The 23,999-nt window shown below is 39.6% G+C and overlaps 2 protein-coding genes across 15 annotated transcripts in view; one reads left to right on the top strand and one right to left on the bottom strand.

Annotated features, from left to right (window-relative positions):
• LRCH3 (leucine rich repeats and calponin homology domain containing 3) overlaps window positions 1–3,162 on the top strand; it is a 129,127-nt gene extending 125,965 nt beyond the window's left edge. For 5 of the 6 annotated variants that reach the window (XM_058295652.2, XM_058295654.2, XM_058295655.2 and 2 more), the window contains one exon: window positions 225–3,162. In XM_058295652.2, the coding sequence (XP_058151635.1) occupies window positions 225–430 (206 nt within the window). In that variant the 3' untranslated portion in view covers window positions 431–3,162. The remainder of the gene's footprint in view (window positions 1–224) is intronic. The other variant, XM_058295657.2, reaches the window with a different exon arrangement.
• A 1,726-nt stretch (window positions 3,163–4,888) lies between these two features.
• IQCG (IQ motif containing G) overlaps window positions 4,889–23,999 on the bottom strand; it is a 58,990-nt gene continuing 39,879 nt past the window's right edge. For all 9 annotated transcript variants that reach the window (XM_058295659.2, XM_071214736.1, XM_071214737.1 and 6 more), the window contains 6 exons: window positions 23,483–23,564; window positions 10,905–11,066; window positions 9,334–9,408; window positions 7,588–7,719; window positions 6,760–6,861; window positions 4,889–5,342 (listed from right to left, as the gene is read on the bottom strand). In XM_058295659.2, coding sequence (XP_058151642.1) covers window positions 5,208–5,342; window positions 6,760–6,861; window positions 7,588–7,719; window positions 9,334–9,408; window positions 10,905–11,066; window positions 23,483–23,564 — 688 coding nt within the window. In that variant the 3' untranslated portion in view covers window positions 4,889–5,207. The remainder of the gene's footprint in view (window positions 5,343–6,759; window positions 6,862–7,587; window positions 7,720–9,333; window positions 9,409–10,904; window positions 11,067–23,482; window positions 23,565–23,999) is intronic.

Consider the following 23,999-nt stretch of genomic DNA (forward strand, 5'->3'; position numbering starts at 1 on the left):
TTTGAAGAGGATTACAGTACTAGTCAAAGTATATTTCCCTGTGTGTCAGACTTCATCTCAGTCTAACTCTTGTTAATAGAGGCCCATTGCCCAGGTACTGACTTTTTACATCTCATTTGATTATTTTGAGGGGTTAAGGGGTACCGATTTTTTCCTTTCAGTTCTATTGATGTTCATCCTGTTTTCTCTTTTGTTTGTGTATATGTTATGTTGTCCCATTTCAGGAGCAATTATGTTTGCCTCTCCACATTTTAGAAGAGAAAGGTTTGAGCCAGGTTGCAGTGACCGTCCAGGCTCTCTTGGAACTTGCCCCACCCAAGCAACAGCAGCACCAGCTCTCTGCTATTTAAGGACTCCCAGGACTTGGGAGTTTGGCCTGGCCAAAACAAGGAACAGGACAACATGGCTGCTGCCGCCGGCACCTGCTTAAACCATGCTCTTACATATTTTTAGGAGGGACTGTTTCTGTGATTCCTAAGAGGAATATTTTGCTTCATATCTCCATTTTAGGGGAGGTTATCAGTTTCCATTGAATTTTTTATCAAAACACTTGGTTTTCTGAAAAGAAACTTAATTCTGCCATTATTGAGAGCCTAACACCAAAGCCTAAACTGACTGTGCTTTCCTGGACAGCACATTTATTTCACATACCAGAAAGAATATCTTCTCAGGAGATTTAGCCCTCTTAGAGACATAGACATGCTATTATCTTTATCTTTTCCAAAGGTTTTTCATTAGACCCTCCTGGACCATTTGTTAAAATACAGATTTTCATTCAGTAATGAATGATGGTCTGGGATGTGGCCTGGGAACCTGCATTGTCAACAAACATTCCAGGTGTTTTTCATGTGGTAGAAACCATTGAACTAAGCTAAATATTTGTATAGGTTTGGAGGGTAATATCCCACTGCATTTTTCAGTCATGTTTAAAATCAAAAGCTGTTTGGACTATACTGTGGAATATTATGGCTACTTGGACTATTCTGTCAAAGGCAAAACAAAGATAATGTCACTTCAGGCTAAAGATTTCGCTTAGTGAAACAGATATAGCTGTATTTAAGACAAGTGCCCTAGGCCTCCCCCGAGCTCCAGCCAACCACCACTTCGTCTTCTTGCAGAGGATGGTTTTGTGTATCATCTTGCTATTATCTAAACATTATGAACAAGCTCTACACACAAGCTCTGAAACCACAGGCTGTTAACATGCCCTACTCCCCATCATTTGCATTGACATCATTGAGCCACCTCCACACCCTACCCAAAGCTGATGCCAGGATAGCTGGACTTGAGAACACGTCTAGTCACAGGAGGTACACCTTCCTTTATTTATGAAAATAAAAGAAAAGCCAAGTTTTATATTTCTTTCAGTAATGACAATTTCCATGACTAATTTAAAGCATGTATGGCATCTTCAACACAGTTTCCTGACTGTTCATCCAGCTCCACATAGAGCACCACTAGTGGCTTACAAACTGAATTGTGGGTGGAGTAGGAAAGGCCCTGGGGCTCCCAAAACACCAAGCTAGGAGCCCTTTATTCTAGCCGAAGCCTGTTGGGTCTTTCTTCTCCTTTATTTTGAACCACTTTTGGTCATCAGTGATATATTTGCCTTTGTAAAGCAAATATATAGATTAAGTGAAGATACTAGTTACCTAGATTTTGGTGTTTTGTTAACTTCTGGATTTCCTTTATCAATGCATGTGTTAATCCCTCTTTTTATCTTGTAGATATTAGTATCTTTGGATAAAATCATGTTGAGTATTTGGTCAAAATATTGTTTTCTCATTTTAGCAAAGAAACCAGTTTTTCAGAACATGCCACTTTGTCCAAGTTTAAAATTATAAAACATCTGCACTCAAGGCCCAGTGTTCAGGGTCCTCACTTAACAAGAGTAACTGTGTATTTAAGTGCTTAGATATAAACCTCATTATATCTACAGCCTCAAAGAGACCTGTCAACCATATGACTGATTTAAAATTTAGCTGTGTGTGTTTTTTACAGGTTTTTGCCCCTAGCAAACATTAAACCTCACCCCAATCTCAAGAATATACAGGACCACCTGAAATGAAACAGCAAAGGGGACAGGACTATCTGTAACGTGTTATGCGAGGAATAACTCCAGAAGACATTATGTAATGCAACGTTTGAAGCTAATTTTCCCATAGGAATAATGAAAAGTAGCATTCAACATTTCAAATTTCGCAAATAATATGAAATTTTACTAATATATTTTTATGAAACTAATTCAGATTTGCATTTGAATTGTTATAAAACACATGTACATGTTTGGTCGATAATGAAAGAAAAAATACCAAATATATTGAATTTGTTTTCCATGTCAAAATGCAAAAACAAAGCATGACCTTTTTGTTGGAGAATTTCTGTATTCATTGTTTGATATACACCTTTTTTTTTTTTTTTACAACACTGGGGAAAAAATCCAGTTTATCATTTAGGCCTTGCGAGAGCCCAATATAAGATAAAAATGATTTTTGTAGATTCCACCTGATTATGCATGTGCTCCCAATTCAAAGAGTGACCTTCCCAGCACAGAAAGTGTGAATGAAGAAAAAACTAAGTATCCACCTATCAGGATCCCTGCCAACTGTGGAGACTTTTTAAGTCAACAGGTTTCCATGCTTTCAATCTCATTTTTAGCCTGCCGAGCCATTTTTCTCTTGTAATATAATAGGGTGCAGAAACAAGTCCACGGGCCAAGGGACCTTTGTTTTTGGCTAGAACACAAAGTAGAACACAAGGTAGGCTTAATACAGCCTTACAGCTAATCAAAGAACCTGATTTCTCTTGCTTCAGCTCAATAGTAACTAATGATGTGTGACTATGCTGGAGAGTCTGATGAATTTTTAAAAACTAAATGGTTAGGGAAATGAAGGATATTTAGAAGCCTTTTTGTATACCTGTTGCAGTGTGGTTTACAGCAGATTTCATCTTATTTCTGAAAATGCTGAAACATATAATTAAAGTTTTTTAAAGCCTTGCCCCATATTTGTATGTCTGTAAATAAATTGTATAAGTTTTATGTATAAATATGTCAATATCTTGTATGTTATTTTAAATTGCCTATATGCCACCTTACACACTGACAGTAAAATAAAAGCCAGCACTTCAGTAGCATGAAATAAAGGCTGATTTGAAAACGTACATACCTAAAGCATGGTTTCCTTAGTAACAATGAAATCAAGGAAAGGGTATCTAATTCCCTGAAGGAACATCAGTAGAAACTAGATTTTCATAAGAGGACCTTTGAGATCAGAATTTACTCTCTTGGGGAGCAGAGGTAGCTCAACTGGTTGAGCACCTGCTTCCCACGTATGAGGTCCTAGGTTCAATTCTTGGTACCTCCTTAAAAAAATTTATACTCTTAAGCAAGTACTGATAGCATTATTGCTCTTTATGTGGTGTTAGATATAAAGGCTTAATTCATGAAATATATGTGACACATTAAAACAGCTTATATGGTATGTGATTTGGCCTCCAAAAGCAAGTCTGGCCTTAAGATTTCTGGCAGGTAACCTTTGAGTCCTTAGAATTTCCTGAGTGGTAGAAGTGTCGTATTCCTGGGGCTCCACCACCTGCACCTGATACTTCATGCTCTAGAGATGACACCCAAGGGGCCTAGCCAAACTGATGGCCTTAGAGTCAGGGCTGGCCATGCCAGAAAGACCAATCATGTAATTTGGAAGGATGGGACTTCTGAGCCAAGTAGTATCACCCCCATCTCCGGGCTGGAGATTGTTTTCAACCATGTGGGTATTAACTGACTCAATCACACCTAGAAATGAAACCCCAGTAAAAACTCTGGACATTGAAACGGGGTGAGTTCCCCTGATTGGTAATAGACATCCTTTTGTCAGATGGGTTACATGTACTAACTCTATGGAAACGAGCTTTGTGTTGGGGACCTACCCAGACCTTGCCCTACATGTCTTGTCTTTGGCTCCTTATTTGTATCCTTTTTGCTACAATAAAATTAATTGTAAATATTGAAGAGTTGGTTGTAGCTCAGTGACTGAGCACCACCTTTCCACATACGAGGTCCCAGGTTCAATCCCTGATACCTCAAAAAAAAAAGAAAAACCTAAAAAAAATATGTAATTGTTAAGTATAGTGCTTTCCTGAGTTCTGTGAATCATTCTAGTGAATTATCAAACCTGAGGGTATAGTGGGAACTCCTGAATTTGTAGTCAGTTGGACAGAAGTGAAGGTGACTCAGAAAACCCCCTGAACTTGTGGCTGGTGTCTGAAGTGGGAACAGTCTTAGGGAGGATTGTGTCCTTAAGTTGGGGAGTCTGACCTACCTTCGGGTAGTTAGTGTCAGAATTACGTTGCAAGCTTCTCTCAAATTATTAACTGTGCTACAGGGAAAGCTTTAGCATCCCAACTCTGTTTTGATTAGTCAACGCAAGAATGACCCAGTGGACTCATTCTTTTTTAGTGGGGAAAGGAGACCGACAAACAGCTATTATTTTGTGCCAGGCACAGGTTAGGTATTTACACATGCCTTATCTTTTAGTCTGAATTATAAGGTGGGAATTGTTGAGTAAGCAGGTATAGATCCTAATATCATCTTTACTATTTGTAGGTAGTGAATATCCTAACATCTCATTCCTATTTTGTATTTATAGTTTATAGCCCTACCTATTTCCCAGATAAAGGAGCAAAAGCAGCTTATAATAAGATGGATTCACTAAAATGATAAATCTAAAAGGCAGCAGGAACCAACACTTTTTTAGACCTTGCTATGTAGATATTATACTAGACACTTTATAAACATCTTTTATTAATCATTCCTACTGAATACTTCTTTCACTTTTGCTTAGGAGAGTTTTTTCACTGTAGACAAGCTAGATAAAATTAGACTCAGAGACACGGGAATTACAGAAATTTTAATGTATCACTGTAACTAAGCCCATAAACTCTTCTCTCTAGTGAGAAGAATCTTCACAAGACTCCTGGAAACACCTCTTCCCAGAAAAATGTTAGTAAATATGAGGAAGCCTTAAATCAATGGTATAATCCTAACGTGGGGCTTGAAAATTATTAAACAACCAGGCCTCACCTGGGAATGTCCAAGTAATAAACAACCTGTAGATAAGCTATCTGCGATGGTAAAAAAGTTTCTTATTCTGCTCAAGTCCTCAATCCCATCTCGAAAATACCAAAGGAAAGGACAAAAGAGACCTTGATCACTTTTGCTTCTTGCCTCTCCTCTTGTCCTTATCTTTGCCTTTTGAATCCTTGCTATCATCTTTGTCCTTCTTAGGTAGCTTGAAACCACCAATTTCCTTCCGTATCACGGTGCCTCGCCACCAGGCCTGGAGCTGGAAGAGAAAGGGTGAATGAGTGCAACCTGTAGTATATTTGAATCTGCATTCTTTCTACAAAAGAGGATTCCATTTTGATTAAAAATAGCCTCTCTGAATAATGGTCTCTGCTGGGACATTGCAGTGGCCAAACAAGTAGTCACTCCAGCAATGCTTCCCTGATAAGCTGGACCCAGAGCTTAAATCATGGACTCTGAATTTCTCATGGAGTGCAAGTAAAGGAATGTGATTTGACCAATTTTTCCTTCACACTTAGAAACCTGACTGCTTGTACTGCTCCCCTTTATCAATGTCCACATTCCCCACTACCAATGTGATAGCTAAGAATAATTAGATTCAAAAGATGTTAGTTACCTGGGCTAAGAGCAAAAGCAAGGACTCCATCCAAAAATGTCTAGAATATAATCTGGGTGACGTCAATAGGGTTCCTGGTACGTTTCATATCCTTACAGATTGATTAAGGGATCACTACTCCTTACCCCCTCTTACTTTCAAAACTTTTCTAGATAGCGCCTTTGAACATCTTAGTCATTAGATACTACCATTCTAAATACAGTCTAAACAACTAATCCACTTTAAAAATCAAAGGCCTAAATGCCGGAAGCAAATCCACAGTGAAAACAAAGCAAAAGTTCTTCTATTTTGACTTTAAATAGAGGAATCTTGACAAATGGAATATACAACAGAACCTTGGTTACATACTTGCTAATTCAAAACTGAGTCTCTCCTGATGGAAAGCTCAAGTTTGGGCTTTAGTGCCTATCCTGGGTGTATTTTAAAGCTTTTACTTTCTTAATCCACCTCCTAAAATACAATCCAAACTACAGTTTGCAAGCTAAGGTCTCAACAGGCACTTCTCTTTCAGAGCAGTCTTCCAGATAACAGTTTTTGCATTATACTTTTTGCTTGAAAATATTTCCCAGGATGCGTGACTGCCAGTTTCATTCATCACTAATAGACATAAGTTTATATAAAATTAAACACCGTAATTTTTTTATGAACTGCTACTTATCCCCTCCAGCTTTTTGAAAACATTTTTTATCAAAACCCAACACATAGCCTAGTCTGATTAATCAGCAAGCTTTTAAGGAAAAATAGGATATTAAAAAGGGCCAATCTCTCAAGCGCTATTTTTGGTTAGAAATAATTTTCTTAGATCTGTTTTGCTTCTACTGCTAACTACCTCTTTTTTTTCCCCCATGATTAAGAGCTGGAAGCATTACTGCTTCCCTGCAGCATGGACCATGTTGGTAAATCCCAGTAATAGCAAAAGACCATCCTTCCTCACAGATCTGTTCTGTAGCAAGCTGCTATGTGTTTAATAAAGAACGAGGTGTGCTTGGCGTTCCTTAGGGTTAGACCAGCTATGATGGCAATAAAAGGGCCCTAAGAGGCCAGAATTATGGATATCTACCTTTATGATGCTCTTTAATTTCAAGCCATCTTGTTCTATCTTCTTCCTGGTCGTCTCCTTTTCTATGCGATCTTCAATGATGACCTGTTCATACTCCCTTAGCTGCAAAAAAAAAACAACCGTTAATTATATGTTACAGTACTCTCTTGGCTAAGCTGTAGGCCAACAGTGCTGCACTTTGAATATAAAAAATAAAAATGAAACATGCCAAAACAAAAGCCAAAGACAAGAAAAAACATTCTGGATTCCTAGGTTATAAACATTTGCATATTAACATTATATTGAACATAAGTGTTCCCCATATTTTTTTTTTTCAATTTCAGTAATTCAAATTAAGTTTCAAGATCTATCATGGAAATTAAATGACTCAATGTTGTGTGATCTATGGTTTCAAAATAACGTGATTTTTTAAAAAACAACTGTAGTAGAATGTATACATAAATAGCCATCTTTTAAAAGAGAAATTTGGGGCGTTCTACACTTATTCAATGATAAAACCATAATCAGAAGTTTTTAGAAATCATCATTTACAAATTACCTTCTGAGATTGCAAAGTGAAAATAATGGTATCTACCACAAGGGCTGTTTGCTAGAGTTAAATATTTGAACTACTATAAGAGTGCCAGGCACAAAGGAAGCACTAGATAAGTGTTAGCTGCTGCTATTATTGGAACTGTCATCATCATCATCATCATCTAAAAGAATCCCATTGGTTTACAGAGCTACATCTACTCTTTGACCAAAAATAGCATTTAGTCAGCTACTGTAGCTTAGATACCACACCCTCCTCGGTGAGCAGCCTTATACTATCGAGGCTCTTTTCCTTACCATTTTTGCAAGGTCTTGAAGGTGTGCTAAGTCACTGGCTTTTGCAGCTTTGAGAGCATTTAGTTCAGCCTGTTTCATTTCCGTGTCCTTATCAAATTTCTCCATCCAGAACTCTAACTTCTCCTCAAGTTTCTATTTGGAAACATTAAAACATGGCTTTCACCAGACACAAAACAGTCTATACTTTATTATTACACTTATATAAAGTTTGAAAACAGGCAAAACTTACTGTGAGAGAAGTCAGAATTTACTTCTCTGGGGATAGTCTATTTATTTCTTGAGAATGGGTCATGAGGAGACTTCTGGGATACTGTAAATGTTCTCTATTTCTCCACCTGGGCAGTGGTTACATATTCATGAAGTTATACACTTGATATAGTTGGGCCATTTAGTGTGTTTGTTATTATTCAATTTGAAAATAAGGAGAGAGGGCCTTCCAGATACATGGATAAGAAAGTGCAGTAAAGAGAAAAGGTAGATAGAAAATACTGAATGATCAGGAATGGCATTAGATGTCTCTCTGCGTGACAACACTTGATACTAGTCAGAAAGGGTACAGATCTTCAAAATTCTTTTTAAAAAAATGTCAATCTAAGATTCCATACCTAGCCAGTCTAGCATTCAAATGTGAGGGAAAGACTGTACCCAGTCTTTCTGAGTTCCTCAAGTATGTACTCTACCGAAGTAAAATGAAAGAGATATGTATGAGAAATAGGAGAGAATCCAGTAAAATTTACAGTTAAGCTACACAACATGTTACAGTTTCTTTTTAAATACTAAATCAAATCTGGAACTTATATCACAAAGTAGGCATTACAGGCTAGTGGAAAGAGCACTGCTCTGTGGGTAGATTGCCTAGATTCAAATCCCAGCTCTGGCACTCGTACAAGTTTATTTAAATTTTCTGTGCCTAAGTTCCCTCATGTATAAAATGGAGATGATAATAATACAAAGCTCAAATGGTTGTTAAAAGGATCAAATAAAATAATCCATGTAAAGCACTTAGAACAATGCTTGTAAATAATGAATGATTTTAACATGACATGTAAGAGGAGAGCAGTAAGTAAAAGCTTTGCCCTAATGAAGGCAAGAAGATATAGATATTAACTCTAGGCTTAAGAGAAAGAAAAATTAAGTATAAATATATATGTTGCAATTGTGGGATGACATATTTAAGTGCTGAAAGCAAAAAATTGCCAACCAAGAATTTGATATCCAGCAAAACTATCTCAAAGAAAGAGGGAGAGTTTAAGACATTCCTTAATGAACAAAAGCAGAGGAACTTCTTTATCACTAGACTGGCCCTACAAGAAATGCTAAAAGGAGTTCTACAGGTTGAAAGGAAAGGATACTAGACAATTGACTGAAGCCATATGAAGAATTAAAAATTTCATAAATATAACAACATGGGCAAATATAAATGCCAACAGTATGGTATTTTGGCTTTATAACTCCACTTTTGACTTCCTACAGGATCTAAAAGGCAAATACATAAAATGTGATAGTAAATCAATGGTTTAAGGTGAAATTTTAAAGAGAAAAGATCAAATTTTACCTATGGCTACATAAAATATTTGCTCAGGTGGGTTAATTTGAAAGAAAACATGAGCTATAGTAGTTCATGCATTAGGCTGGGAAAATTGTGGATGGTTTTTCTTCCCTTAAATTTTAAAACTCTTCAACTCTTCTTGGTATTTCATAAGTGGAATACAAAAATGTCAAGGATAAAGTGTCTCAGTGACCAACCTGCTGCTCCTTTTTAAGGAAAGTTTCAATCTCCATATGAATCCGGTTCTCTTCTTCTGTTTTCATCCTTAGCTTCTGTAAGAATAATGCACAAATATCAAGAATTCTTCCCAGCAGGGCCTGGAATCATAAGTTCTCAAGGTAAGAGGTATAGGTGTGATGTAGCACAGGCTTTCTTTACTGTGGTATTGATCCAGAGCAGCAATTCAGTTCAGTTTAACTCAGTTCATGTTAACAAACATTGCTGAGCCAAGGGGCATGGATTAACAAATACTGCTGATCCATTGGTATTGTGCTAGTTACCAAGAAGTGCCCATAACAAAAGGGCCATCATCCTGTTCCCTGGAAAGTGATGTCAATCTAAAAAATGAAACAATGCTTCAGGGGCACAAGCCTCTTAGGTCTAGAAAAGGAAATTTCAGAGTACAAGAAAAAAAAAGTTTGTTGTCTGGTCCTGAGCCATAACTGGGGAGTAATTTTAAAAGCAGAGGTTTCACAGAAAGGAGTCCTCCTACACCAGGGTGACACTCTCTAATGATGTTTGCACCTGACTGTCTTTAGCCAGAGCTTCCTTCTTCTTGTCTGCCTGCTATTCTGTTGGTCATCTAGCCTACCTCCTCTAGATGGTCTATCTCTTACTTATTTCTCCTGATATTTTTCTTTGTTTCATTTTTCACTTCTATCTCTAAATTTAGGTTTGAATGAAGTTTGGCACTTGAGAGTTTGTATTTCTCACTGGAGGAATAAAAGGCACAGGTTGGGTGAGCTAAGCAACAAAAAACCCCTGCAACTACTATCTCATTTTGCCTTCTCCCTATAATTACCAGGAGAAATGGCTGTGGTTTTATAAAATAAGGATGAAGTGACCAAGAGGAGAAAGTACAACCAATTTCCACAGTCACTATAACAAAAGCAGGAGAGGTAGGATACCACCCAACAGAATCTCTGCTTCCAAATATGCAAGTCTTCACTCAGTGTTTCTTTTCTTTCTTTCTTTTTTTTTTTTTTAAGATTTATTTATTTCTTTATTTCTCTCTCCTTTACAGCCCCCTCCACCCCGGTTGTCTGTTCTCTGTGTCTATTTGCTGCATCTTCTTTGTCCACTTCTGTTGTTGTCAGTGGCATGGGAATCTGTGTTTCTTTTTGTTGCATCATCTTGTTGTGTCAGTTCTCCCTCCGTGTGTGCGGCGCCATTCCTGGGCAGGCTGCACTTTCTTTCGCGCTGGGCGGCTCTCCTTATGGGGCGCACTCCTTGTGCATGGGACTCCCCTACGCAGGGGACACCCCTGTGTGGCAGGGCACTCCTTGTGCGCATCAGCACTCTGCATGGGCCAGCTGCACACACGGGTCAAGGAGGCCCGGGGTTTGAACCGCAGACCTCCCATGTGGTAGACGTACGCCCTAACCACTAGGCCAAGTCCGCTACCAGTGTTTATTTTCAACCTCAAGTTTTGAGGCTGCTGGAGAGGAAAAAGCAGAGATGGAGGAAAATCTCTTCCTTCCTCCTTAGCTGAGCCAACATCAGCTTAAATTCTCCCTACCTGGTTCTTTCCTAATGTAGCAATATTTACCTCAATTTCATCCAGCAAGAGTTCCTCTGCTTTGTTACATTTTTTTTGGGTCTGGGAAATCTGCAAATCAGTGTTTCTCTTCATATAGCGATTCTCCATGTTCGTTTTTGCCTTCATCTCTTGCAACTGGTCCTTGAGGTTAGCAATATATTCGTTTCGACTCTGCAGAGGAAAGATGAGGTTTCTAAATAAAAAATACTTCTCTGTTCAGTTCAGTCAATACACTTAAACTTACCTTTTGCAATTATAAATCAACAAGAAACTAGATCTCTTTTTTGCATCTGAAAATACAGCACATCATCACACCATGGAAAACTTAGCCAACAATCATGGATAGTATAAAGGGAAATGAAAGATATCGAAGTAATCCTAAGAATCAAGACTGTGAGATTCTTTCCTAAACTCACTATTTGGGTACTTGGTATCCACATACATTTCCTAGTACTATCACATTTTGGTAGAAAGAGCACTGGTCAAAATAATTTAAAAATCTGAATTCCAACCCCACTCTCAACCAACTCTGAACTTTGTCAGGTAGTTAACTTCTGCCAGGCCTTTTTCTTTTTTTTTTTTTAACTGCCAGAGTGTTGAAGGTTTTAGGAAATGCCTGTCCAATCATTAGCTCATCACTGAGTCAAACTGTACATGATCAGGAATACAAATATTACAGAATTTGTGAAGGAAAGTCACTAAACAAATAAACATCAGCAACATACAGCAATAATTGCAAACCTTGGGGAGGAGGTAGGAAATCTAACTTTCAGAGTTGCTGTATTATATTATTTAAAATGTCCAATTTTGAACAAGAAATTATGAAACATGCAGAGAAACAGAAAAATATGGTCCATATATAGGGAAAAGCAGTCAGTAGATACTGCTCCTGAGGAAGTCTAGATGTGGGACTTAACAGTACAGTTACTAGGAGCTGGACTGGCTATACTAGAATCAGACAGTAATTATTACTAAAGACAAAGAAAGACATTTTATAATGATATAAGGGTTGATACATCAGGAAGACATGGTAATAAACATATATATACCTAATAACAGAACCCCAATAGACATGAGGCAAGAAATAGAATTGAAGGGAGAAATTTGCAAGTCAGCAATAACTGGAAACCGCAATACCCCACTTTTTAAAGATTTATTTATTTATTTAATCCCCCCCTTGCCGCTTGCTTGCTGTCTGCTCTCTGTGTCCATTCACTGTGCATTCTTCTGTGTCTGCTTGTCTCCCTTTGTTGCATCATCTTTCTGTGCCAGCTCTCCACGGGTGTGGGCTGTCAGCTCTCTGCAGGCATGGGCCAGCTTGCCTTCACAAGGAGGCCCTGGGACGCGAACCCAGGGCCTCCCATATGGTAGACGGGAGCCCAACTGATTGAGCCACAGCCACTTCCCCAATACCCCACTTATTTTTTTTTAAGATTTATTTTTAATTTATTTCTCCCCCCTCCCCCTGCCCAGTTGTGTGCTCTCTGTGTCCAGTCACTGTGTGTTCTTCTATGACTGCTTCTATCCTTATCAGCGGCACCGGGAATCTGTGATTCTTTTTATTGTGTCATCTTGTTGTGTCAGTTCTCTGTGCGGCGCCATTCTTGGGCTGGCTGCACTTTCTTTCACGCTGGGCAGTTCTCCTTACGGGGCGCACTCCTTATGTGTGGGGCTCCCCTACGCGGGGGACACTCCTGCGTGGCAGGGCACTCCTTGCGTGCGTCAGCACTGCACATGGGCCAGCTCCACACGGGTCAAGGAGGCCCGGGGCTTGAACCGCAGACCTCCCATGTGGTAGGCGGACGCCCTATCCATTGAGCCAAGTCCACTTCCCCCAATATCCCACTTTTTTTTTTTTTAATTTAATTTCCCCCCCTCCCCAGGTTGTCTGTTCTCTGTGTCTATTTGCTGCGTCTTGTTTCTTTGTCCACTTCTGTTGTCGTCAGCGGCACGGGAAGTGTGGGCAGCGCCATTCTTGGGCAGGCTGCACTTTCTTTCGCACTGAGCGGCTTCTCCTTACGGGGCGCACTCCTTGCGCGTGGGGCTTCCCTACGCGGTGGACACCCCTGCATGGCATGGCACTCCTGCATGGCGCGGCACTCCTTGCACGCATCAGCATTGCGCATGGGCCAGCTCCACACGGGTCAAGGAGGCCCGGGGTTTGAACTGTGGACCTCCCATGTGGTAGACGGACGCCCTAACCACTGGGCCAAGTCCGTTTCCCAATATCCCACTTTTAATATTAGATTGATCAACAAGGAACTAGAAGACTTGAATAACCTTATAAATCTAAAGTCATCTATAGAACTCTCTACCCGACAATGGCAGAATGCACATTCTTCTTAAGTATACATGGGCAAGTTTCCAATCCAACATGTAAAGAGCTTAGAAATTGCCACTGTTGTCCTCACAACAGAAAAGCTGAGCAAACTAAAAATCAACAAATGTGAGAATTGAGGTCACAGTCTGTCAAGTCTTAACTTCTATAAAATAGAAACATTAATCCCTAGCCTAACTGAAATATCTCAGGGGTGATTATAAGGATTGAGAGGATGTGTGAAAATCCTCTGAAAGTTACAAATTGCTCTGCAATTTTTTTTTTTTTTTAAGATTTATTTTATTTATTTAATTTCCCCCCCTCCCCTGGTTGTCTGTTCTTGGTGTCTATTTGCTGCGTCTTGTTTCTTTGTCCGCTTCTGTTGTCGTCAGCGGCACGGGAAGTGTGGGCGGCGCCATTCCTGGGCAGGCTGCTCTTTCTTTTCACGCTGGGCGGCTTTCCTCACGGGCGCACTCCTTGCGCGTGGGGCTCCCCCACGCGGGGGACACCCTTGCGTGGCACGGCACTCCTTGCGCGCATCAGCACTACGCATGGCCAGCTCCACACGGGTCAAGGAGGCCCGGGGTTTGAACCGCAGACCTCCCATATGGTAGACGGACGCCCTAACCACTGGGCCAAAGTCCGTTTCCCTGCTCTGCAATTTTAAGGTCTCAATATTCATTAGAAAAATATTTAGTACCAGGCATTGAGCTTGGCACTAGGTAAACGGTGGAGATCTAAAGGAGCTAGGCTGGGAAGTGGACTTGGCCCAATGGATAGGGCATCTGCCTACCACATGGGAGGTCCGCGGTTCAAACCCCAGGCCTCTTTGACCCGTGTGGAGCTGGCCCACATGCAGTGCCAATGCATGCAAGGAGTGCCCTGCCACGCAGGGGTGTCCCCCATGTAGGGGAGCCCCATGCGCAAGGAGTGCGCCCTGTAAGGAGAGCCGCCCAGCATGAAAGAAAGTGCAGCCTGCCCAGGAATGGCGCCACACACATGGAGAGCTGACACAACAAGATGACGCAACAAAAAGAAACACAGATTCACGGTGCTGCTGATAAGGATAGAAGCAGTCACAGAGGAGCACACAGCGAATGGATAGACAGCAGACAAATGGGGGAGGGGAGAAAGGGAGAGAAATAAATAAAAAATAAATCTTAAAAAAATAAAGGAGCTAGGCAGGTGAAATGGGCCCATGGAGCTTACAATCTAGTGGAAGAGATGTGGCAAAGAAAACAAATATAAAAACTGTGCAAAATTCTATGAAAGGAAAGGGCCACTGGCTATGGGAGAAAATGACAAGGGAGACCTATCTTAGACTGAATGGTCTGAGAAGGCTACTTGTAGAAACAGATGCTTACTCTGAGATCTGAAGGATAAATAAGGCAGTCATATGAAAAGTGGGATCAAAAGTAATTCCAAGAAAAAGGAAAAGTGTGTGTCTAAGTATTGATGCAGCAAAGACCTGGATGCATCCCAGGAACTGAAAGAAAGAACTCTGGAGGCTCTAGCCTAGTGTGGTTTGAGAATGGGGCAAGATAAGGTTGAAGAGGAAGGTAAGAACAAACCATGGAGAAGCTTGGAGGCCATATTAAGAAGTTTGGATCTTACTCCAAATGCCATGGGAAGTCTATGAGAGCTTTAGTCAGGGAGGTAACATTGGATAGTTTGAAAAGAATCAGACAAAGTGTTTGGATGGATTGTATGGTGTGAATAAAATGGCTTTTTAAAAAAACATTAAAAAAAAGAATCTGACAAAGTGTGGGTAAACTCAGAAGTAGATCAGAGTTAGCTGACAGCATAACAACCAAACATACAACTAAAAACAAAAATGCATGGCTTCAATCAGAGATCTGTTTTCCAAATATCAACCAACTTCAATCTTATTTAATCTCAATTCCCCACTTCTTCTCTTTCCTTTTTCCCTTTCTTCTATTTTCAAATTGTATAGCAGCCAATGATAAGGGTTGAATCTCTACAAAGGTTCAAATTAAGTGAAATATGATGGTTTCACTTCTTCATCAACTGGAATCCTTTCACTTATTTAATCCCTTAGATTTTTTCAAGATCGAGCTTACATACCACTTAACTCCATAAAGCCTTTTCCAGAAAACTTTAGCCGACATAAATTACTGTAGTTTTGTCTGTCCCAGAATCTAACAGTGCTGGGCAGTTAAGGATTCAATAAATAGTGTTTTTAAAAATATATATTTTCAAAAATTCAAGAGCATATTCTGGCCAGTTTTCTTTGTCAAAATGAGTATTAAGTCTTTTTGAGGAACAATATGAAAACCAAAAAAGCAATATGAAACTCCAGAAGTTTCTGCCTATGGAAAACAGAAGGCATTATGTTATGGAACTGTTCAGATGGTCATATACACCATTGGTCTGCAATTAAACTGTGCCAAGCCAAAGGCATCTGGGTTTTTAATGTTATTGCTGTAAGCCTCTGATTACTATGACTTCTTCCCTATCTTGCCATTCTACACAAACTTATTGCTAAGGCCCTCCAGGGTGACAGTGTGGAAACTTAAGAAGGATATGAAATACTGATAGGCTGGTGATGGTAGAATCATGATCAAGGCATACTAATGAGTGGACTGAAAGTGCCATTCCATTTCCTCATCTGCCCAGTATGTGATAAAGAACCAGACTAGAAGCAGTGTGTTAAAGTGAAGGGTCTTGAGTTGTATGAATTCCTTTTAAGATTTTCACTAAGGAAAGATAGGCCTTTGCCACCACCACTACAACCCTGATTATTCATGTTGTCTGGAGCGTTCCTCATGATCAAGGTCTGTGGACTGATGCAGCATATCTGTGGGTTTTCATGGCAACCAAACTTTACTTCCAAATCCCAAAACCACCTTCAGGCCTGGGCTTCCAGACTTGTTATTTGAATTCAGAGAGGCATGATTTAGTAATGGAAAGAAGCAGTCAACAATTAAGAGTTAATAAGGCTCCCATAACTGCCACAATATTGTGAGCCATCGTCTTTTTAATGATAGTGTCTATTTTCATAATTGAACAAAAAGTAGGGAGAGTGCACTAGTTCCAAGACTTTGTGGAAGCTACTATCTGGAGAAGATGGAACTTGTCTCATACTTTGGGTGGCATTTTTGGTTGGCTGGGAAAAGGAAAATGGGGATGTGGTTTGTCAAGTGATAAAAGCCATGGGGGGGGGCATCTCTACATTGAAAAATAGCATTTATATTTGTCTGCTATCTGTAGCTAAAAATATTGGCTAGATACATGAGCATCTATAAATAAATTCTGAGCTAATCAGAGTCTCCCATTCTGAGATGCAGATAAAACATAATCAAGTTCAACTTTTAAAAAGTCAATCATACCAATTTACCCTTATATTTCCTTTTGTAATAAAGTTTCCACACACCTCAATGCCTAGGCTGAACCCTTCTGAATAAACTCCTTCTTAACCGTGGTACCTAAAATTGTACACTATTATAGGTGTTTGACCACAACAGAGTATAGGGGAGTATTATTTCTCTGTTGTATAAATACTGTAACATGCCACTAATTGCAGTTTAGAGAGCTGGCTCAGCAAGATGATGCAACAAAAAAAGAGACACAGAGGAGAGACAATAGGAGCTGCAGCAGACTAGGGAGCTGAGGTAGTGCAAGAGATTGAGCACTTCTCTCCCACTCAGGAAGGTCCCAGGATCGGTTCCTGGTGCCACCTAAAAAAGAAGACAAGCAGACACAGAAGAACACACAGCTAATGGACACAGAAAAGCAGACAGTGAGTGTAAAACAAGGAGGGCAGGAGAAGGAGAAATAAATGAAACTTTTTAAAAACTTATCATGCAAAGGGGAGCAGATATAGCTCAAGTGGTTGAGAGACTGCTTCCATGTACAAGGTCCTGGGTTCAATCCCTAGTACCTCCTAAAATAAAGTTATATGTATATATCACACAAGCTTCCTTGATAGCACTGAGCTTTCCAAAGTACAGTCAATGACCGACTAGCATTGGGGCTGCAAATGCGCAAATGAACAAAAGGGTGAGGAATAAGTAGTGATGCTGTTGATTAGGGCCACCCAATATAGTCATTAATGCAAATCCAGGTCTGAGAAACAAATTTCCATGTTTAGTTCCTGCTAAGGAGGAAGGGCAAAATGCTCTTCATCAAGCATACAAAGATTGCACAGAATACAAATGAGGGCACTATAAGGGTCAAGGGGCAACAACTTGTATTCAGAATCACTGAGCATCATTGGAAAGGTCCCTGTCACTATTTGCAGTAAGGTTTTAGTGTTCCAGGACATCTAGCTTCATAAACTTTGGCTCCTTTTCTAACAAGTCAGAATGGTGGTTTGTATCCTTCATGGTCACTACATTTAGACCTCAGTAATCATGGCAAAGCTGAAGTAGGCAAAGTACTCTTCTTTATGAAAGGCATGAGTTGATGTTGATGAGAACAAGCAAAAGGATCAGTCACATTTCTCCTTGAAGGTTCAGGCCTCCAGCTTAGAGAGAGAAACTCAGCATGATCCCAAACTCTGACCTCCAGGGACAAGATAGATTACTTACATGATAAGCCCACCTATATGGAAGCCATTGGTGATGTCTGCTCAGATAAGTTTGGCTTATACGACCCTCTGTAATCTGTTCCCGGCCTCTCATTCCAGAATCATCTCATATCACTCTCTCCCTTTCTCTCCAAACATCAGCTATATTGCCTTCTTTTTTTTTTTTAAAACATTTTTTATTTCTCTCCCCTTCCCCTTCTCCACCCCCCCCCACCCCCCGTTGTCTGCTCTCCGCGTCTATTTGCTGTGTGTTCTTCTGTGTCCACTTGTATTCTTGTCAGTGGCACCAGGAATCTGTGTCTCTTTTTGTTGAGTCATCTTGCTGCGTCAGCTCTCCATGTGTGTGGTGCCATTCCTGGGCAGGCTGCCCTTTTATCGCATGGGTGGCTCTCCTTGCATGGTGCATTACTTGCACATGGGGCTCCTGTACATGGGGGACACCCCTGCATGGCACGACACTCCTTGCGTGCATCAACACTGCATGTGGACCAGCTCATCACACGAGTCAGGAGGCCCTGGGTTTGAACCCTGGACCTCTTATGTGGTAGGTGGACGCTCTATCAGTTGAGCCAAATTCGCTTCCCTATATTGCCTTTAAATTTTTAAAAAACTCCCTGCCCCCCCAGTTTTTTGTGCTCACTGTCTGCTGTGTCCATTCACTGTGCATTCTTCTTTGTCAGCTTGTCTTCTGTTTAGGCAGCACCAGGAACCCATCCTGGGACCTTCCAGAGTAGGAGAGACATGCTCAATTGCTTGCACCACCTCAGCATCCTGGTCTGCTGTGTCTCTCCTCTGTGTCTCTTTTTTTGTTGCATCATCTTGCTGAGCCAACTCTCTCCATGGGCCAGCACTCCTGCATGGGCCAGCACTTCTGCACTGGCCAGCACTCTGAACAGGCCAGTTTGCCACACGGGCCAGCTTGCCTCCACCAGGAGGTCCTGTGAATCGAACACTGGACCTCTCATATGGTAGACAGGAGCCCAAAACCTTGAGCCACATTTGCTTCCTTGTATTGCCTTCTTTTCAGTTCCTCATATAACTGCAAGCTCTGTTTCCTAATAGAATCTTCAGAAGTTCTGTTCTCACTATTGCTGATAAGCTCCTACTGGACTGACCCCCTCACAGTTAAAAACTCTGGGACAAAGTACACAAAGAAATTACATAAAATTATCGGAGATAGTACAAAATAGGCAAATGCTAGAGGAGAGGAGAGACAACCTGAAAGAAGTAAACAGTATGGGATGAGTTCCTCATTTTTTCACCGAAAAGTGAGAATAATCTCAAAAAAGAGAGAACTAAAGAAAAGAAACCAAAAATTCTGTGTATAAACTTTGCCCAAATCTTTGGCAGATTTTTGAACCACACAGGTGCCAGGAAGACTGCAAGAAATTCCACTAAGTAAAAAAGTATTGACATGAAATTTGAGCTGCTGCCTACTGTAGGTAAGAGAAAGTTTTAGCTTGAATTTAACCAAATTAAGTGCCTTGCTAAAAACAAAAACTGCAATGTACTTAGAAGGAATAACAGAATGCACATATTCAAAACACAACATAATAGTCACACTGTCCAGAACACAATCCAAAAGTACAATGAAAAAAAGAAAATGTGAAATATTTTCAAGAAAAGAGACACTCAACCAAGATTGACCTTGAAATAAAAACAAAATCCAATTAGGATTCTGACTGGGATTGAATTCAATCTATTGATCAATTTAAGATATTTTCATATGTCATAAGATATGACATAGGAGGGCAAAGAATAAAATTGAGGAAATAAATAATGCTTTTACAATAATATCATTGAATGTGAATGGATTAAATCCCCTGTATTAGTCAGCCAAAGGGATATTGATGCACAATACCAGAAATGGTTTGGTTTTTATAAAGGATATTTATTTGGAGTAGGAGTTTACAGATACCAGGCCATAAGGCTTAAGTTACTTCCCTCACCAAAGTCTATTTTCATGTGTTGGAACAAGATAGCTGCCGACGGCTGTGAGGGTTCAGGCTTCCTGGGTTCCTCCCTTCCAGGGGCTTGCTTCTCTCTGGGTTCAAGGTTCCTTCCTTCCCAGGCCTTGCTTCTTCCTGGGCTCAGGGTTCCTTTCTTCCTGGGGCTGGGGCTTCTCTTTCTGCCGTGAGCTTACTTCCTGGGGCTCCAGCTTAAGGCTTCAGCATCAAACTCCAATATAAAAAAACCTTGCATCCAAAGCTCCAACTTTGTCCTTTGCACCTTTTATCTGAGAGTCCCCACCCTGTAGTGGGTGGGGACTCAATGCCCTAATGACATGGCCCAATCAAAGCCCTAATCATAACTTAATCATGCCCAGTAATAGACCAGATTACAAACATAATCCAATTTCTATTTTTGGAATTCATAACTATATCAAACTGCTATACCCCCCAGTCAAAAGGCTGACAGAATGGATAAAAAATATGATCCATCTGTTTTCTGCCTAAAAGAGACTCATCTTAGACCCAGAGAATAAAAGCAATGAAAGTGAAAGCCTGGAAAAAGATACTCCATGCAAACAGTAACCAAAAAAGAGCAGGGGTAGCTATACTAATATCGGACAAAACAGACTTTAAATGCAAAAAAGATATAAGAGATACAGAAGGTCATTAAATATTAATAAAAGGGACAACACACCAGGAAGATATAATAGTCATAAACATCTATGAACCTAACCAGGGTGCCCAAAAATACATGAGACAAACCCTGGCAAAACTGAAGGGAGAAAAGGACATCTCTACAATAATTGCCGGAGACTTCAACACATCATTAGATAGAACAACTAGACAAAAGATCAATAAGGAAACAAAAAACTTGAACAATATGGTTAACTAGCTAAACCTAACAGACGTATACAGAATATTGTATCCCAAATCAGTAAGTTATACATTCTTTTCAAGTGTACATGAATCTTTCTCAAAGATAGACCACATGCTAGGTTCTAAGGCAGGAATCAATAAATGTAAAAAGACTGAAATTATACAAAGCACCTTCTTAGATCATAATGGAATGAAACTGGAAATCAGCAATAGGCGGGAAAGAGATAAATTTAAACATGTGGGTAGGCTGAACAACACAGTCCTAAAGAAGAAATTGTAAGTGAAATTAGTAAACATATTGAGACAAATGAAAATAAGAACACAACTTATCAAAACTTATGGGATACAGCGAAGGCAGTTAGGAGAAGAAAATTTAAAGCCCTAAACACCTATATTAAAAAAGAAAACCTAAAATCAAAGATCAAACTAACCAACTAGAAAAACTAGAAAAAGAACAGCAAAACATTCCCAAAGCAAGCAGAAGGAAAGAAAAAATAAAGATTATGGCAGAAATAAATGAAATTCACAGACACACACACACACAAAAACAACAGCAGAGAATATCAACAACACCAAAAGCTGTTTCTTTGAGAAGATGAATAAAATTGACGAACACTTAGCTAGACTAACAAAGAAAAAAAGAGAGAAGATGCAAATAAACACATTCAGAAATGAAAGGTGGCAAGTTATGACTGACCCCGCAGAAAAAAATTAGGCAAGAAAAAAATAATAGGGAAGTGGTTGTGGCTCAACTGATAGAGCATCTGCCTACCATATAGGAGGTCCAGGGTTCGGTACCCAGGGCCTCCTGACCCATGTGGTGAGTTGGCCCACACATAGTGCTGCCGTGTGCAAGGAGTGCCATGCCACACAGGGGTGTCCCCCGCGCAGGGGAGCTCCACGTGCAAGGAGAGCCACCCCACACAGAAAAAGCACAGCCTGTCCAGGAGTGGCGCCACCCACATGGAGAGCTGATGCAGCAAGATGATGCAACAAAAAGAGACACAGATTCCTGGTGTCGCTGATAAGAATAGAAGCGGTCACAGAAGAACACACAGCGAATGGACACAGAGAGCAGACAACTGGGGGTGGGGGGTGGGGGGAAGGGGAGAGAAATAATTTTTTTTTTTAAATGAAGGAATAATATGCAACTGTAAGAAGAAATGAAATCATGAAGCATATAACAACATGGATGAACCTGGAGGACATTAAGTGAAGTAAGCCGGACACAAAAGGACAAATATGGTATGACTGCGCTGCTATGAACTAAATATATTGTGTAATCTCACAGAGTTAATAACTAACTATGGGTCACCAGAAAATGAGGTTAGAGAGTGGAAAGCTGAGGGTTATCTTATGCAGAATTGGTAAAAAGTTTGTAAATCTTTGGAAATGAATAGAAAAGGTGAAAGCACAGCATGTTTGTAAGTAGCAGTGCTATCATATGGGCATAACAGTGGTTGAAAGGGAAAGTCTAAGGTCATGTATATTACTAGAAGGAAAGCTAAAAAAATGTAACATGGAACTGTATAGCAAGTGAAATATGAATATGGGTAAAATGCATGTATAAGACTGAATTTCTTTGAAACTGAACAAATGTATGTTAATATTATAAGAGGTTAATATCTATCAAAAACAACATTCTATTACATGAAAGAAACCAGACACGAATACTACATAGTGTATGATTCCATTTATATAAAATATAAAAAACTAAAAAAAAACAAAAGGAAAAAAGGAAAAAACCAAAAACAAAAACATAGATGTAAATCAATTTATAAAGATGAAATTAGATTAGTGGTTATGTAGGGCTGGGAAAAGATAGAGGGACTACGAGATGACTGCTAAGGAGTGTGCAGTTCTTCTTGGAGTAAATTGTTCTAAAATTTTTTGTGGTGAATGCACAACCCTGTGATTACACTAAAAGCCATTGATTAAATACTTTGGATAGATTGTATGGTATGTGCATATACTTCAGTAAAACTGCCTTAAAAACAAACAAACCACCACAAAATCCATTCACCTGTCTGACTGGGACTGAATTCAATCTATTGATCAATTTGAGAAGAGTTTCTCAATTTGAGTCTTCGCATATTGAGTCTCCTGATCCATAAACATGGCATATCTCCCAACTTATTTATGCATTATTTAATTTCTTTTGAGACTGTTATATAGTTTTCTGCAAAGGAGTCCTGCACATTTTTTGTTGTTGGAGTCAAACCTAGGTAATGAAGATTCTCTGTTGTGAAGTATAAATTTTCCAAATAGCTCAGCAACAACAAACTGTTATTATATTTTTTTCAAAACTGCTAATACAAAAGTTAATAATCCTGATAAAGGTAATCTCTAATGCCTAGTTTGTAGCCCATACATTGTTTTGCAAATTAATTGCTTAAAACTTGGGATGCATTTTCTTACAGAACTATTTTAGACATGAGGTTAAGTTCTAATGACCATGAAAGCTCATTAAATCTATTTTGTAATGGAAATACAATACACATTACACTATTAACCCTAACCAATAGGTACAAGGTTTATAATGTGCTTACTGTCCTTCCTAGGAATACACTCACCCATCAGTGATGTTGGAACACAAGAGACAGCAGGGATAAGGTCTCCTGTAGAGGAGTGGATAGTGTGGTTGCAGTGGGATTTGAGGGATAAGAACAGACTAAGAGCTTCAGAGTATTGGGGTCTCCTCATGTTCTAGTCTATGCATACTTGTTCATACCAACTTAGCTTTTCAGTTCCTCTATATTATCAATAGTAAAGATACTCCAGAAGAAACAACAATCTTTCATACATAACTTTGTTTTGGGAAAATTTTCTTCAATATAGCTGTTTTAGCTCAGTAACTTGTGTGGTTATCCTGCTTATCTACAGTAATTCTTACCTGTACTTCAACTTGCCTTTCTCTTTTGATGTTAACGAGCTGTCTTTGAAGAGATCTTATCTGTTTTCTTCCTTTCTCCTCCCTAAAAGAAATAAGAATGATTTGTGTTAAGATCAGTGCTTCTCAAGCTTTAGTGTGCATAATGATTACCTGGAAGCTAAAAACCAGATACCTAGGATCCACTCCCAGAGATTCTGATTCAGTAGGTCTGAGATGAGGCCCTGGAATTTGTATCTCTAACAAGTACCCAGATGATGCTAATGGTGCTGGTCCATGGAGTACAGTTGGAGTCACACTTACTTAGAAAAGCCTGGGATTTGTTTTAGTAAATTGGAGGAAGATTGTCTAAGTTAACAGTATTGTACCTAAAATATCTCCTGCTGAGAAAAAGCAAGGAAGAGAAGGGGAAACAGATAGAGGAAAAAGAAGGACCCTTTCTATTCTGAGCACTTTAACTGCATATTCTTACCTTATAATAACCTGATGTGATAGTCTCTATTATTATCCCTATTTTAAA

Source organism: Dasypus novemcinctus, chromosome 4 (assembly GCF_030445035.2).
Source record: "Dasypus novemcinctus isolate mDasNov1 chromosome 4, mDasNov1.1.hap2, whole genome shotgun sequence".
NCBI lineage: Eukaryota > Metazoa > Chordata > Mammalia > Cingulata > Dasypodidae > Dasypus > Dasypus novemcinctus.